The sequence below is a fragment of the Lepisma saccharinum genome, chromosome 25, assembly GCF_977018435.1.
Source record: "Lepisma saccharinum chromosome 25, izLepSacc3.1, whole genome shotgun sequence".
NCBI classification, from domain to species: domain Eukaryota; kingdom Metazoa; phylum Arthropoda; class Insecta; order Zygentoma; family Lepismatidae; genus Lepisma; species Lepisma saccharinum.
In genome coordinates, this window is record NC_139253.1 from 54,062,394 (window position 1) to 54,076,247 (window position 13,854).

Genomic DNA, 13,854 nt, shown 5'->3' on the forward strand with positions numbered 1-13,854 from the left:
TAATAATACTGAAATTGTTTGTATTTATTCAACTTCCGGAGAAAAATTCATTCATAGGAAGCTGAAAAAATTCATGTCTAAAATGATCAAAAACGGCGTATAAAAATTGTGCACAAGAACCTGAAAATTTGGTTATGTATATAATCATTTTTATACTCAAGTACGCAATTAAATAAATAAACAAAAGCTATATCTCCTTCCTTCATTTTCCCTCGCAATATTCGTTACTGATCTTGCAGATCCTGTTCTGAAGTCTCAATGTTTGGAAAGTGTTTTGGCGATGATTTTTTTTATATATACAAGAGAAAAACTGCATCAGCAACATTAATGAATGGAATATAACATTTTCTCAAACATGAACATATAAAACAGCAAAACCACGATGTCCACCATATACATTTTGAGTCGAATGTCCCTTTTTAATGTTCTCTGCACAGAAGTTCAAATACATACATACATAATAACAAATGCCATTTTTCACAACCATAAATCCATAATGATTAAAATAACTAACCTTTTATTAGTACATATAAATCCTTTTCCTGTTAATGATACAGAAAAGCTCACTCAAAGGAAAATACATAAATATTCAAAAGAACTTACACAACAAAATGTCTATCACGCAATAGAAATGGTCATAACAATTACCGAAAGCGCTCGGCAGATTAGATAAGTGTTAAAAAAAAAACAGATTGCGTAGATCTCGTAGGGTAGTTTAGGATACATTTTTACCATTAAATGCACATTATCATAGAAGAATTAAACAACACAAACGTTGCGACCACATAACCGTTACAAAATGTCACATGTTATAGTTTGCCAAAGTCTCCACTTTTACAATGGCGTCTCGGTACCATCTCTGCTTCAAACCAAATTTACTGGAACTCCGCAGCTTTTATATAATTAGCTCGTAGATTATAACTCGAACTATTACTCTGAAAGTAGATGTCTTACTCCTTAGGCTACTATAACAGAAAACTATTTGATGCCCCAGGACCAGTTCGATAGAACCATGCTTCGAGTTTCATGCATTTTTTCAACATAGTTTGCAAGTGCATCATACGATGTGCATAAGTATTTCTTTCTATGTCGAACTGTACTTTACTGCAACAATGGTATGCTCCTTCCTGCATTTTTCTCAATGATACACAAACATTTACTCTGACCTACAGACTTTATGCATTTTTATTTTGTTTCAGCTGATGCATTTACTTTTCTGTGTATATTCTCAGAGTACATTCTTTACTAGCGTGTTAGCTGATAAGCATTATCTACTCATAATGGTCCCGAGTTCGATACCCGGAGGAACTTAGTAGTTGGGATTCCACAAACTGTAGGTCCTGTCCCGATTAGCCTTACTGTGCATAAAGTGGACTTAACAACAAACAAACTCAATTAATCAATGTCTTCTCATAAAGTTTCGAGAAGCCTTACAAATGGCTTAGTGGTAACGTCGCCGCCTTCCAATCAAGGGGTCCAGGGTTCGGATTCCACTTTAAACTATAGACCCAGTCCCGATTAGCCTTTCTGTGCATAAAGTGGACTTAACAACAAACAAACTCAAACTTTCGATCGATCATTCTCGCCACGAGCCATAAAGGCCAGTTCTGATTGATATGACATAATACAGTTAGCAAATTCAGTTCGAGAGTTATTTCCAGCTACAAGTAAGGCATTCTGGTGGAAAATTAATTTAAGTCTGTAATAAACCACGTGAATACAAGTTAGTGAAAAGCTGTTACACAAAAGAGAAAATCTCATTTTAGTGGTCGACACATCGCTGTAGCCATTCACGCGCGGTTTAATAATGAGCAAATAACTGTAACCCATTTGGCGATATTTCAATTAACATCCATTTCAGCAGTTTAAAACGGCGAAGGAATCACGTCTATTACTATGTATATATGGTTAATCAAAACGCAGTAGAATTTACATGTATGCCGGAATCCATTACTTTATGGGTCGTGTGCCTGTTCACATTAGCCATTAATCGATCTGAATAATTGATGTGTTGATTCAGGATACGTATCGTGCCCCTGCCTCCTGCGTGGAGATACTAACGAACGATCCATAAATAACACAGGGGTAAAATTAGAAGTCTGCGATTCCAACATACCAAATAAGAATACGAGGGACTGTGTTTAATAAAGGATAACGGCAGGACAATGCGAATCTGTGCTTTGTCGTTTCTAAATCTGTATCCGCCCTCCCCTGTCTCGCCCATCTGCCTTTGTTGGGTTCGTTTTACACTTCTCATATGGAGGTCGTAACGGGCAAATGTTTAGTGACAACTACACCATCAGCACACAAATGAACGTTGATGAAAACTGGCGAAATCCATAACGACACATTAAATGAAACAATAATTTATTGAGGGGCGTAAGGGGTGACACTTTTCGAAGACACCCAATGTCACCCCCTTCCACGTAGGACACCCTGGACTGCATATTACCGGCTAGCGAGCATCTCGCGTCTGGCCTCACGGGAGCTCGTGTCGTGTCGTCCCTACATGTCTGTGATTTTCCCTTCATTCATCTCATCTCATCAAAATTCATCCGCATCTTCATGATTAGTCAAAAGTGGTAGAAAAGTGAAGCAAAAGAAAAAAAATCAATTGATTGATTTGGTGTTTAAAGTTCACTTTATGCACAGTAAGTCTTAATCGGGACTGGACCTACAGTTTAAAGTGGGATCCAAACCACCATGTGCCTTCACCGGGTATCGAACGCGGAACCCTTTGATTACAGGGGGCGACAACGTTACCGCTACTCCATCGGGGAGGCCCCCTAAATCAATAAACCCGTGCTCCAATGGCGAGTTTATTTTCACGTTCGTATATGAAAAAAAAATATTCAACGGTGAAAATACACGCTACCCAGCCTGTGAGATCATAAAAAGTTCCCGGATTGGAAACAATGAAAAGGAAGACAATATTCACATAAAAATAGGCTCACTTCCTACCTATTCAAGTTGTATTAACACGACCCAACATCCTGAAATGTTTCATTCGGTTAGTGTAACATAAAAAGTAAATAATTATCTTCCTTTGTTGGAAAACTGCGCTGTAATCCACACACGACATCCCACACTGTCATTGTGGACGCGGAAGGATTCCATTACTGTTGACCCCGCATTACGCGTAACAATTCTAGAGATATTCCCCTCCTGGTGTTTTGTACACTTCGGCAGGTTCTTGCTTCTTGCGAATCCGCAGAGTAAGAGGATCCGAGATCACTTTTCGTGAGCGGACAACTTCTCACCGAGAGCACGCATCAAATTCCTGGCAGTGTGAGGCGTTGCCTCGTCCTGCTGAAACCACAGGATCTACAATTTCCCCATCTCTGGTTCAAGAAGGCTGTGAAGCATCTCAGTGTAGCCAGGTGGTGGTTCCGCTCTTCCTGTCTTCCCTCTCGCTTATGGCGGGAATGTTGCGGTTAGAAATGTGGAATTACTTAGAGCAATAATGTCGGATATGGTGCAAGAATCATTTTCAATCACACTGGTAACACAAATGTTAAGTCTATGGGCAGTAAATAAAAAGCATAAATTTGTTTCATTTTAATTCTTACATATTTTTCTCTCGGGCAGTATGTTCAACTGTAAAGTCTCACAAGGCAAAAAACGTGCCATATAAGTGTGGAGATATACGAAGAAACATTCTCAATTTCGTCATCGTGTAGAAGTGGTGTGATCAGCAACATGCTCCATCCCTGCTTCACCACACAGGTTTATGCTAGATATCTCTTGGAATGGCCTCCCCAATAGTGTAATGGTAACATTGTCGCCTTGTAGTCAAATATATATTGCATAGTGGTTTGAGTCACACTTTAAACTGTAGGTCCAGTTCCGATTAGACTAGTTGGACTTTACTTCGATAAACTTCAATAGATTATAGCTTTAACATCCCTTTGCCAGCGTGAGTTCTGCACATACGTTATGCACAAAACTCGAAGGTGTACATCCTGATGTTTTACTTGTTAATGGCTAAACTGTGATCAATTAACCTTTCATTTAGCATCGCGTACCGACACAATATTAAACCAATAGAAAGCAATAATATATAAATAAAAAATTTAAGGCCGATTTAGCCCTTGCAGTAAGATAAGTATATATTTGGAAGTTAGTTGACGTCTTCGATTTGTGGGCGACAAAACCTTCGTCGTATTTTTATATTTTACTTACTTTACGTCATTATCTGCATTCATCTCAACTATGAGAATGGATGATGACTTGTATGATTGTATGATCAGTGTTCTTCATTACATAGTTGAAATACACAATTTCACTCGCACCAAAGCAAGACCGGAAATTAATCAGTTGTGTCTTATAATAAACTGTTCTGCACGGATTTACTTGCTCTATCTTGCTACAATTCAAGGATAACTGTGTCAAATTTGGTGTTTGAGGTCCACTTTATGCACAGTAAGGCTAATCGGGACTGGACCTACAGTTTAAAGTTGGATCCGAACCACCATGTGCCTCCACCGAGTATCGAACCCGGGACCCCCTGATTACAAGGCGACGACGCTACCACTGTGCCATCAGGGAGGCCCCTGTGTCAAATTAGCGATGGGTGGGGGAGGGCGCCAGATGATGTTACACGTGTTCATTTTGTGCGTGAAAAGTTTGCTCAGACAGGTTAATAGGCACTGGTTTTAAGGTTTAAAGTGACATCTGGACCACGTGCAATGTGTCTCCACCGACGATCGAACCTAAGCGACGTTAGCCAATGCAGTACCAGGGTAGTCCGTGCGTCAAATGCTAAATTTCGGGCGTAAATGTGCACATTGGTGAGCCCTTTAACAGTGTTAATATTTTTAAAACAAAATTTGGAAAGAAAATTAAAGTATATTTTCATAGCATTAATACATGACAAGTTTACAGTAAGTTCCAAGAAAAAAAGTTAGGGAAGAAAATCGCTTTATTGTATGAAATGTTCACAATGACTTCCAAAAATGGTTAGGCAACAAAAAATAAATTGATATAGGTTATTGTGCTTCGCATTTCTGCCATATCTTTGGTTAATCACGAAGATGAGGATGAATGGTGATAAGGTGAAATAGATGAAAGGACAATCACAAACATGGTACAAGTTCTATAGAGGATTTACTCCAGACGCTAGACTAGTTAGTATGCAAAATGCAGTCCAGGTGGAAGTGGGGTTGAGATTCGGGTGTAATACACACACACACACACACACACACACACACAAATAAACAAATCTTTATTGCTTTAATATATGAAACGCTTACAATGACTTTAAAAAATGTTAGGGGAGAAAAAAGGAAACTTTATCGCTTTATTCTATGAAATGTTTACAATGACTTCTTTTAAAAAAGTTAGGGAAGAAAAAAATAAATCTTTATCGCTTTATTCTATGAAATGTTTACAATGACTTCTTTTTAAAAAGTTAGAGAAGAAAAAAGAAAACTTTATCGCTTTATTCTATGAAATGTTTACAATGACTTCTTTTTAAAAAGTTAGGGAAGGAAAAAGAAAACTTCATCGCTTTATTCTATGAAATGTTTACAATGACTTCTTTTTAAAAAGTTAGGGAAGGAAAAAGAAAACTTTATCGCTTTATTCTATGAAATGTTTACAATGACTTCTTTTTAAAAAGTTAGGGAAGGAAAAAGAAAACTTTATCGCTTTATTCTATGAAATGTTTACAATGACTTCTTTTAAAAAAGTTAGGGAAGAAAAAAGAAAGCTTCATCGCTTTATTCTATGAAATGTTTACAATGACTTCTTTTTAAAAAGTTAGAGAAGAAAAAAGAAAACTTTATCGCTTTATTCTATGAAATGTTTACAATGACTTCTTTTTAAAAAGTTAGAGAAGAAAAAAGAAAACTTCATCGCTTTATTCTATGAAATGTTTACAATGACTTCTTTTTAAAAAGTTAGAGAAGAAAAAAGAAAACTTTATCGCTTTATTCTATGAAATGTTTACAATGACTTCTTTTAAAAAAGTTAGGGAACAAAAAAGAAAGCTTCATCGCTTTATTCTATGAAATGTTTACAATGACTTCTTTTTAAAAAGTTAGAGAAGAAAAAAGAAAACTTTATCGCTTTATTCTATGAAATGTTTACAATGACTTCTTTTTAAAAAGTTAGGGAAGGAAAAAGAAAACTTTATCGCTTTATTCTATGAAATGTTTACAATGACTTCTTTTTAAAAAGTTAGGGAAGGAAAAAGAAAACTTTATCGCTTTATTCTATGAAATGTTTACAATGACTTCTTTTAAAAAAGTTAGGGAAGAAAAAAGAAAGCTTCATCGCTTTATTCTATGAAATGTTTACAATGACTTCTTTTTAAAAAGTTAGAGAAGAAAAAAGAAAACTTTATCGCTTTATTCTATGAAATGTTTACAATGACTTCTTTTAAAAAAGTTAGGGAAGAAAAAAGAAAGCTTCATCGCTTTATTCTATGAAATGTTTACAATGACTTCTTTTTAAAAAGTTAGAGAAGAAAAAAGAAAACTTTATCGCTTTATTCTATGAAATGTTTACAATGACTTCTTTTAAAAAAGTTAGGGAAGAAAAAAGAAAGCTTCATCGCTTTATTCTATGAAATGCTTACAATGACTTCTTTTTAAAAAGTTAGAGAAGAAAAAAGAAAACTTTATCGCTTTATTCTATGAAATGTTTACAATGACTTCTTTTAAAAAAGTTAGGGAAGAAAAAAGAAAGCTTCATCGCTTTATTCTATGAAATGTTTACAATGACTTCTTTTTAAAAAGTTAGAAAGAAAAAAGAAAACTTTATCGCTTTATTCTATGAAATGTTTACAATGACTTCTTTTTAAAAAGTTAGGGAAGGAAAAAGAAAACTTTATCGCTTTATTCTATGAATGTTTACAATGACTTCTTTTAAAAAAGTTAGAGAAGAAAAAAGAAAACTTTATCGCTTTATTCTATGAAATGTTTACAATGACTTCTTTTAAAAAAGTTAGGGAAGGAAAAAGAAAACTTTATCGCTTTATTCTATGAAATGTTTACAATGACTTCTTTTAAAAAAGTTAGAGAAGAAAAAAGAAAACTTGATCGCTTTATTCTATGAAATGTTTACAATGACTTCTTTTAAAAAAGTTAGGGAAGAAAAAAGAAAGCTTCATCGCTTTATTCTATGAAATGTTTACAATGACTTCTTTTTAAAAAGTTAGAGAAGAAAAAAGAAAACTTTATCGCTTTATTCTATGAAATGTTTAGAATGACTTCTTTTAAAAAAGTTAGAGAAGAAAAAAGAAAACTTTATCGCTTTATTCTATGAAATGTTTACAATGACTTCTTTTAAAAAAGTTAGGAAGAAAAAAGAAAGCTTCATCGCTTTATTCTATGAAATGCTTACAATGACTTCTTTTAAAAAAGTTAGGGAAGAAAAAAAGAAAACTTTATCGCTTTATTCTATGAAATGTTTACAATGACTTCTTTTTAAAAAGTTAGGGAAGGAAAAAGAAATCTTGATCGCTTTATTCTATGAAATGTTTACAATGACTTTTTTAAAAAAGTTAGGAAAAAATATTTAAAGAAATTTTCATCGCCCTCTCACATGAAACATTTATAATGAGTTCCACATCAAGTATAGCGAAGTTTTTATTTCACGGTCTATTAGCAAATGTAAACTGTGGAAACCTCAACACAATCTGAAAAAAAAGGAGGGGGATTCTTACAGCACGTGGAAAGGAAATGGAGGCCGAGATATCAATCCCATCTTCAAGCCATATTCGCTCTTGACTGAATCCAAAACTTGGCCGGCGGCAGCTAAATTTATCTTCGCAAATTAAAGTTTGAGAGTTCTGTCCATGTAATTATCCCACGGTTTCCTGATAGCACCTCCGCGTCCAGATCTCATTAAAGTGATTCTCCGTCAGAGGGAGGAGAAGTTTCGCAGAGTTGGAACGCGAGATAAAATGAAAGACGTGAAGAAATCTCAAGTTATCACACTCCGCTCTTGAAATTTTTTCCAAAGGGGAACAAAAGGGCCCGGGTACGAATGCCCAGGGAGCAAGTGTATAGCTGGAACCTTTTCGTCAAGATCTGCAAAGTCAACACGGAACTTGTGAACTTTCCACAAAAAGCTTTTGTTTGTAGCAGCCTCTGGAGCTAAAGACGTCAGATGGGATTATTGGAATTCATGAAGCGTAAGTTGCTGTTAATCCGACATTTTGAAATATTTCATAATTTTCGCTCCAGAGAACAGCTCCGGACTAATTCCAGCCTGCTTTTAATCTCAAGTTCAAATTCCCCCTCTCCCTCTCTACCCCTCCATAAGCCTATGCCCACCCTTCATTATTCTTTTAAAGATCGGATCGTTTAATCGTGGCGGTGCGAGTTGATCACACTGATTGACGTCACAGCTGGGGGTTGTCTGATTGGTGGCTGGAATTCAAGTGCAGCAGACATGCCAATAGGAAAATAGAGGAAACGATGCTGCCATTTCGGATTTAATTCTCATGCACGTTCAATCTGGCGCACACTACACACAATGTTTGGTAAATTAGTTGTCACCATCCAAATTCGCTCTCATTTGAAGTCACTACTTTTTTATTTTTTTTTTACACCTAACGCTTCAATGTGAAATTTCTTTAATGATATTAAGCTTATCTCTGTTAACTTCCATTACACAATTCCCCCAATCGATTCAATATTTTGGTTCAGCAATTGTTATTATGTGGAAGTATCAAGTTTTCTAGCTATTCTAGTTGTCTAAATGTTTATTACATCAACGTTTACTGAATCTATTTTATACACGTAGGCCACCAGAAAATACATCGGAAACCTGTAGTCGAATGTTTGACTTATTTTATTTTTTCTTCGCTTTTCTGCCACTTCTAGGCTAACTGTAAAAATGAGGATGAGTGAGGATATGATGAAATTGATTAAACTATACTCACAAACAACATCCATACCCAGGCCGGGATTCGAACCCAGAATCCCTGTGCACGACATGAAGAAGAAAGTAGCAAATACTAAATGGAGGAGTTGGAGGGATGAGAACGCAAAAAATAACTCAAGTAAGTAACAGTTTTTGCAGCAAGAATAATGGAAGGCAGTGGTACATTATGAATGTGTCATGTTTATGGTATCAAACTAGCAAGAAATGTATACCATACACTAATCTCTAGAAGCCAGATAGAGGGAAGTAATTATCGAATATATTCGTGACTAGGGTACTGTACAGCACATGGTAAAGATGAGTATGCAAATTATCCATGTTCACTTCATTTGTTTACCGCGATGTAAATTCAATAATTGTGATAATAACGTCAATAAGTACGTAGGTCAATCGGAAAGTAAGGAACGTTTGCGCACACAGCGTGCGCAACTGTTTCATTGCAGCTGTGTTCAGCGTTGTGTAGGTAGCTGGTTGGGAGCACCCTACAGCACCTTCCTGGTAAACGCTTTGCAGGTGTTGAGTGTTGAGGACCTACAGGATGCTGTCATGCACTGGTTGATTGATTGATTGGTTTGGTTTATTTTACTTCGCGTTTTGTGCCTCTTGGCTAATTTGCGAAGATAGGGATGAGTGATGAAATTGATGAATGGACTTTCACAAGCAACCAAGTCCGAGCAGGATTCGAACCAGGACCCTTGGCGTCGCAGCGCAATGAGCTAACCACTCGGCCACAGGGTCCGGCTATGCACTGGTTTAATCACCAGGCGGCAAAATGGTACGAGGAGGGGATAGTTAAACTGGTGTCGAGGTACAAGTGTTGCAATGTCAAAGGTGACTGACTATGTCGAGAAGTAGGTAAAAGTATCTGGCACAACATATATATTCTGTTTCTGCAATATTACCAATTAATATCTTTGTATATCGAAATGTTCTTTACTTTCCGAATGGCCTCGTATAAAACAACTTCTGCTCCAGCGTCAGGATAACTCCATTCCTGTAAAACATGGGATTTAGAACGAAAATGGTGTTTAACATTTTATCAACTATTATCTTTGCCGCCGACTGTACAAGACTGAAAATCAGCCATCCCCTCACAAGTTCCATTCCTGGATCCGCCACTGAACAAAGAGTACCAGCACGTACTTGCAGATCTACTTCAAATAATTTCTAGTTCAGTAATCCTATCTCTGAACGTTTCTCTAATTACAAGACAAGTGTCCCCATCCTCCCCCTAATCTGGGCAGGGAAAGGATAAACCATCCAGTTTTTCAAAGGCAGAGCATCGAGAAAACTTGTAAAACTGGAACAAAGAGAAGAGAGGAGGCAACAATTCCTCTCGTTCCAGGCGTCCACGCTTTGATGCACTCACGACAACTCTCTCGCTGGAAATCGCAGCTGAGTTTCTCCGAGCAGCGACCAGCTCGCTGGAAAGGACACAGCAAGGACAAACGACGGGTTTCCTCGTCTGCAATTTCCAAACAACAGCCCTTCGCTTTCTGTGGTGGAAAACTCGCCAAAGTTATCATCTCTGAATATTTATAAGACTATATATTCCCACAGAATAAAAACTTTGTTTCCAGCATCTACATGAAGCATTTTACCAGAACAGACAACTTGACAAAATTTCTATCTTCATAATAAGAATTCCCAGTCATTTTGCCAAACCAAATCCCCTGGTTTTATCACACACTTCTGCAGCTACCTTCACTGTTTACAGTATGAAAGTAATAATGACTAATAAATTTTCAGCGAAAAATGCAAGCTCGACCTGGACTCGAACCTGGGTCTCTGCATACCGTGACATTTCTCTAACCACTAAGCTACCGAGCCGGCCTGGCCTCGCCTGATTTTTCGCTATCGCTGTTTAACCTGCGTGGAATCGTCTCTGCCAGTGCTACCGCAACGGGATCTGTTGCCTTTGAAACACAGTAGACATCGACGTAGCCTGGTTCCTCCCTGCATTTTTCGCTGAAAATTTCTACGTAGTACATCTCCTGTGTGTGCCTAACTTCAATAATAATGACACTAAGGTTGCAAGAAACGCCGTATTTAAAATAGGGATTGCCAGATTCGGAAAAAAATTTATCCGGATATACTAATTGTTCGGATTATCCGAATGTGCGCATTATCCGAACAGTTTTATCGTTTATAGCCTATCCACATATTCTTTTATTGGTCATATTCATATTTCACTGTACGGGTTTTCTACAAATTCTTCATCAAATCTGTACTATCCGGATGTTCGAATTATCCCGATATCCGTACTATCCGAATTTTGTGGCCATCCCTAATTTAAAATAATTCATCTTTCGCTGCGAGCACTTGCTGTATCAAATTAGGTTTTACAAATACTACGTGTGAAATAGCCACATTCACTGCAAACACAACAATGACATTTGGCCTTATTCTATCGCCTTATAACCAAGGGATCCCATGGCCGACCTCCGTAACGGAGTGGTTACCACAGCGTCCTACGACGGAAGGGTTCCCGGGCTGGGTGTTCCTTGTGAGTGTCCCTTCATCATCCTCATGGTTGCCATTAGTGAAAAGTTGCAAAAAAGGCGACGCTAATTAACAAAAATCAAGGAAACCCGGGATCAATCTCCCGTGGAGGCACACTGCACAGTGATTCTGATCCGTGTTCCATGCATTGTAAAAGTTATATTTCTTTCTCCCACAACAGTATTTCTCAGTAGCTTTTCCCACGGTGGAATATTTAACAAATGGAATCATCCATCCTTACGCAGGAATTTTCACTATCAACTCATGATTTACGAATAAAGCCAGTAAATGTGTCCCTTTTTAACACTTTGGGAAACACTGCATTGGAGCATTCGGAACTGTTCTGTCTACATTTTATTATTCTCTTGATGTCCGTAATAGAAATAAGTGTACATCACCACACGGCTATTAAAATTACACGAAGATTCTACAACTGATGTGTTTCGGAATTTAGAACAACCGGAAGGGAGGCATTTTCGAAAGAATCATTGTGATCTTTATTTGACATCCATTATCGATTAAGGCTTTATGGTGGCATTCACAAGAACAACCTCTTGCTTGTTGTAAACATCACGTATGAGTTGCGTTCAAAACTTTTACTTAAGGGAGATTTTATATACGCAAGCGATATCCGACACGTGCGGCTTGAGGATTTCACCAATCGAACACATGCTTGTCTGGCCTGTCACGCCGCTAAGGTGTGAATCGTTCATTGGCTCGTTCCCAAAACGACATGTGTCGCGTGTATCTTGTCGCTTCGGTCTGAAATCTCCCTTTAAACTGCTGTTAAATCACATTATTTCGATTTTTAGAATGACCTTCACTTGTGAAATGTAAGAACTGAATGTGGCAAGCTGAGTAAAACTTGCCCTTAAACAAGGTATTTTTATTATCACCTTGGACATATCGTAGAACGAAAAATTATTGTACACATGAGACACGTATTGAAATTTCTAATGCTATAAACCTGGAAGGAAGTATTCTTTGCAATTCGATGTTTTCGTCTGCACACAACACACAAAGAGGAAGATAATCACATTAGGGTTTCTACAACAATGAATTCTACTCGGTGCGAGGCACGATACAATTCGCACATTCAGTGCTGGGTAGGATTACACCTTTTGTTCAGTGTATCACTCCTTTCACTTCCTATAGTTTTCTGTCCGATACTTTCCCCTCAGATTTCAACCGGTCGAATTCTTGTCCGGCGGTGAATGTAATTTACACGGAGAACAATTGCAAACGAAGTCTACCCAAGACTTCCAATCAATATTTATTAAGTTGCCTCAAAAAAAAAAAAAGAGGAAAAGTTGGAAAAAGCAATGTAAGACAATTATATTTTTATCACTATTTCATGGAATTTTGAAGCAAGCAAATCCTATAATTTCTCAATGCAACCGTTCTGCAAGGAACTTACACATTCTCATTACAAAGCACAATAAACATACATTAAACCTTATCTCACTTTAATAACACCATTAAGCCTTGTTTCCATGATATGAAAAACTCAATATGCTGACCAAGACAGAAATTTATTTTATTATAAAACATAAACTAAACGTAACGTTTCAACCTTCTAGCAAGTTCTTCTTCAGACTCTGCACCAAGCAAATGTCTTGGTTGAAGGTTGAAACGTTACGTTTAGTTTATGTTTCATAATAATATAAATTTCTGCCTTGGTCTACATATTGAGTTTCTCACTTTAATGTTGTACGAAAAAAAAAACGTAATTAAGGAATGAATCAATAAAAAGTACTCACTGTTTCACCAAATAGGCTTGGTTCCTTCATTCCATTTCTCAAGTTGGAACGTTCACCTGAAAAATAATTTCAAAAACGAATTATTACAGGAAATAGGGCGCATGCCTGATATTTCAGAAATACAAGTCACATTTTAATTATGACAGAAGTCCAAACATACATTGTACTGAGGATGTTCATCTTACTAATACTTTTTAACACGATAAAATTTTTAAAAAATGAACAATTTTGAGTCTACGATTTAGCTGCACTCACTTCCTCCTCTCACGAGTTCTATTTGCGTATGGGAGATGTTTTTGTTCTCTTGCTCCTGAGATTCCCTGGACAGAGTATAGTATTATCAAAATCTAAATAATTAGATCTTTTTATAATTTTCCTTGAAATATACGCGAGAATACGCATGGGGAATACATTAGTTATTATTGTCTAGATATTTGCATTGGGCTCCATAAGCCTGTTTTTTATTGCAGATATAGTCAGTGTGGTTTTTGAGATTTCCAGTGGGGGGAATTGAATGACTTGTTTAGAAACATTGGGGTCTAATTGGGCTAAAATTTTGCACCCGTTGGGGGGCGGGGGTAGTAACGGTACGATGGGGTGAATCACCAGCATTATTCTTAACAATACCTCTCCATAGAGATATCTAAATAATAGCTAATGCAATCCGTATGAATATTCCCGTGTGTTTTCTAAGCGG

At 37.0% G+C, this 13,854-nt stretch overlaps 1 protein-coding gene across 1 annotated transcript in view; it reads right to left on the minus strand.

The window, feature by feature from the left end:
* The window catches only part of ASPP (Ankyrin-repeat, SH3-domain, and Proline-rich-region containing Protein), a 343,639-nt gene that overhangs the window by 263,612 nt on the left and 66,173 nt on the right, over positions 1 to 13,854 (minus strand). The window contains exon 2 of the mRNA XM_083111931.1: positions 13,158 to 13,213. Within this exon, the coding sequence (XP_082968057.1) occupies positions 13,158 to 13,187 (30 nt within the window). The 5' untranslated portion in view covers positions 13,188 to 13,213. The remainder of the gene's footprint in view (positions 1 to 13,157; positions 13,214 to 13,854) is intronic.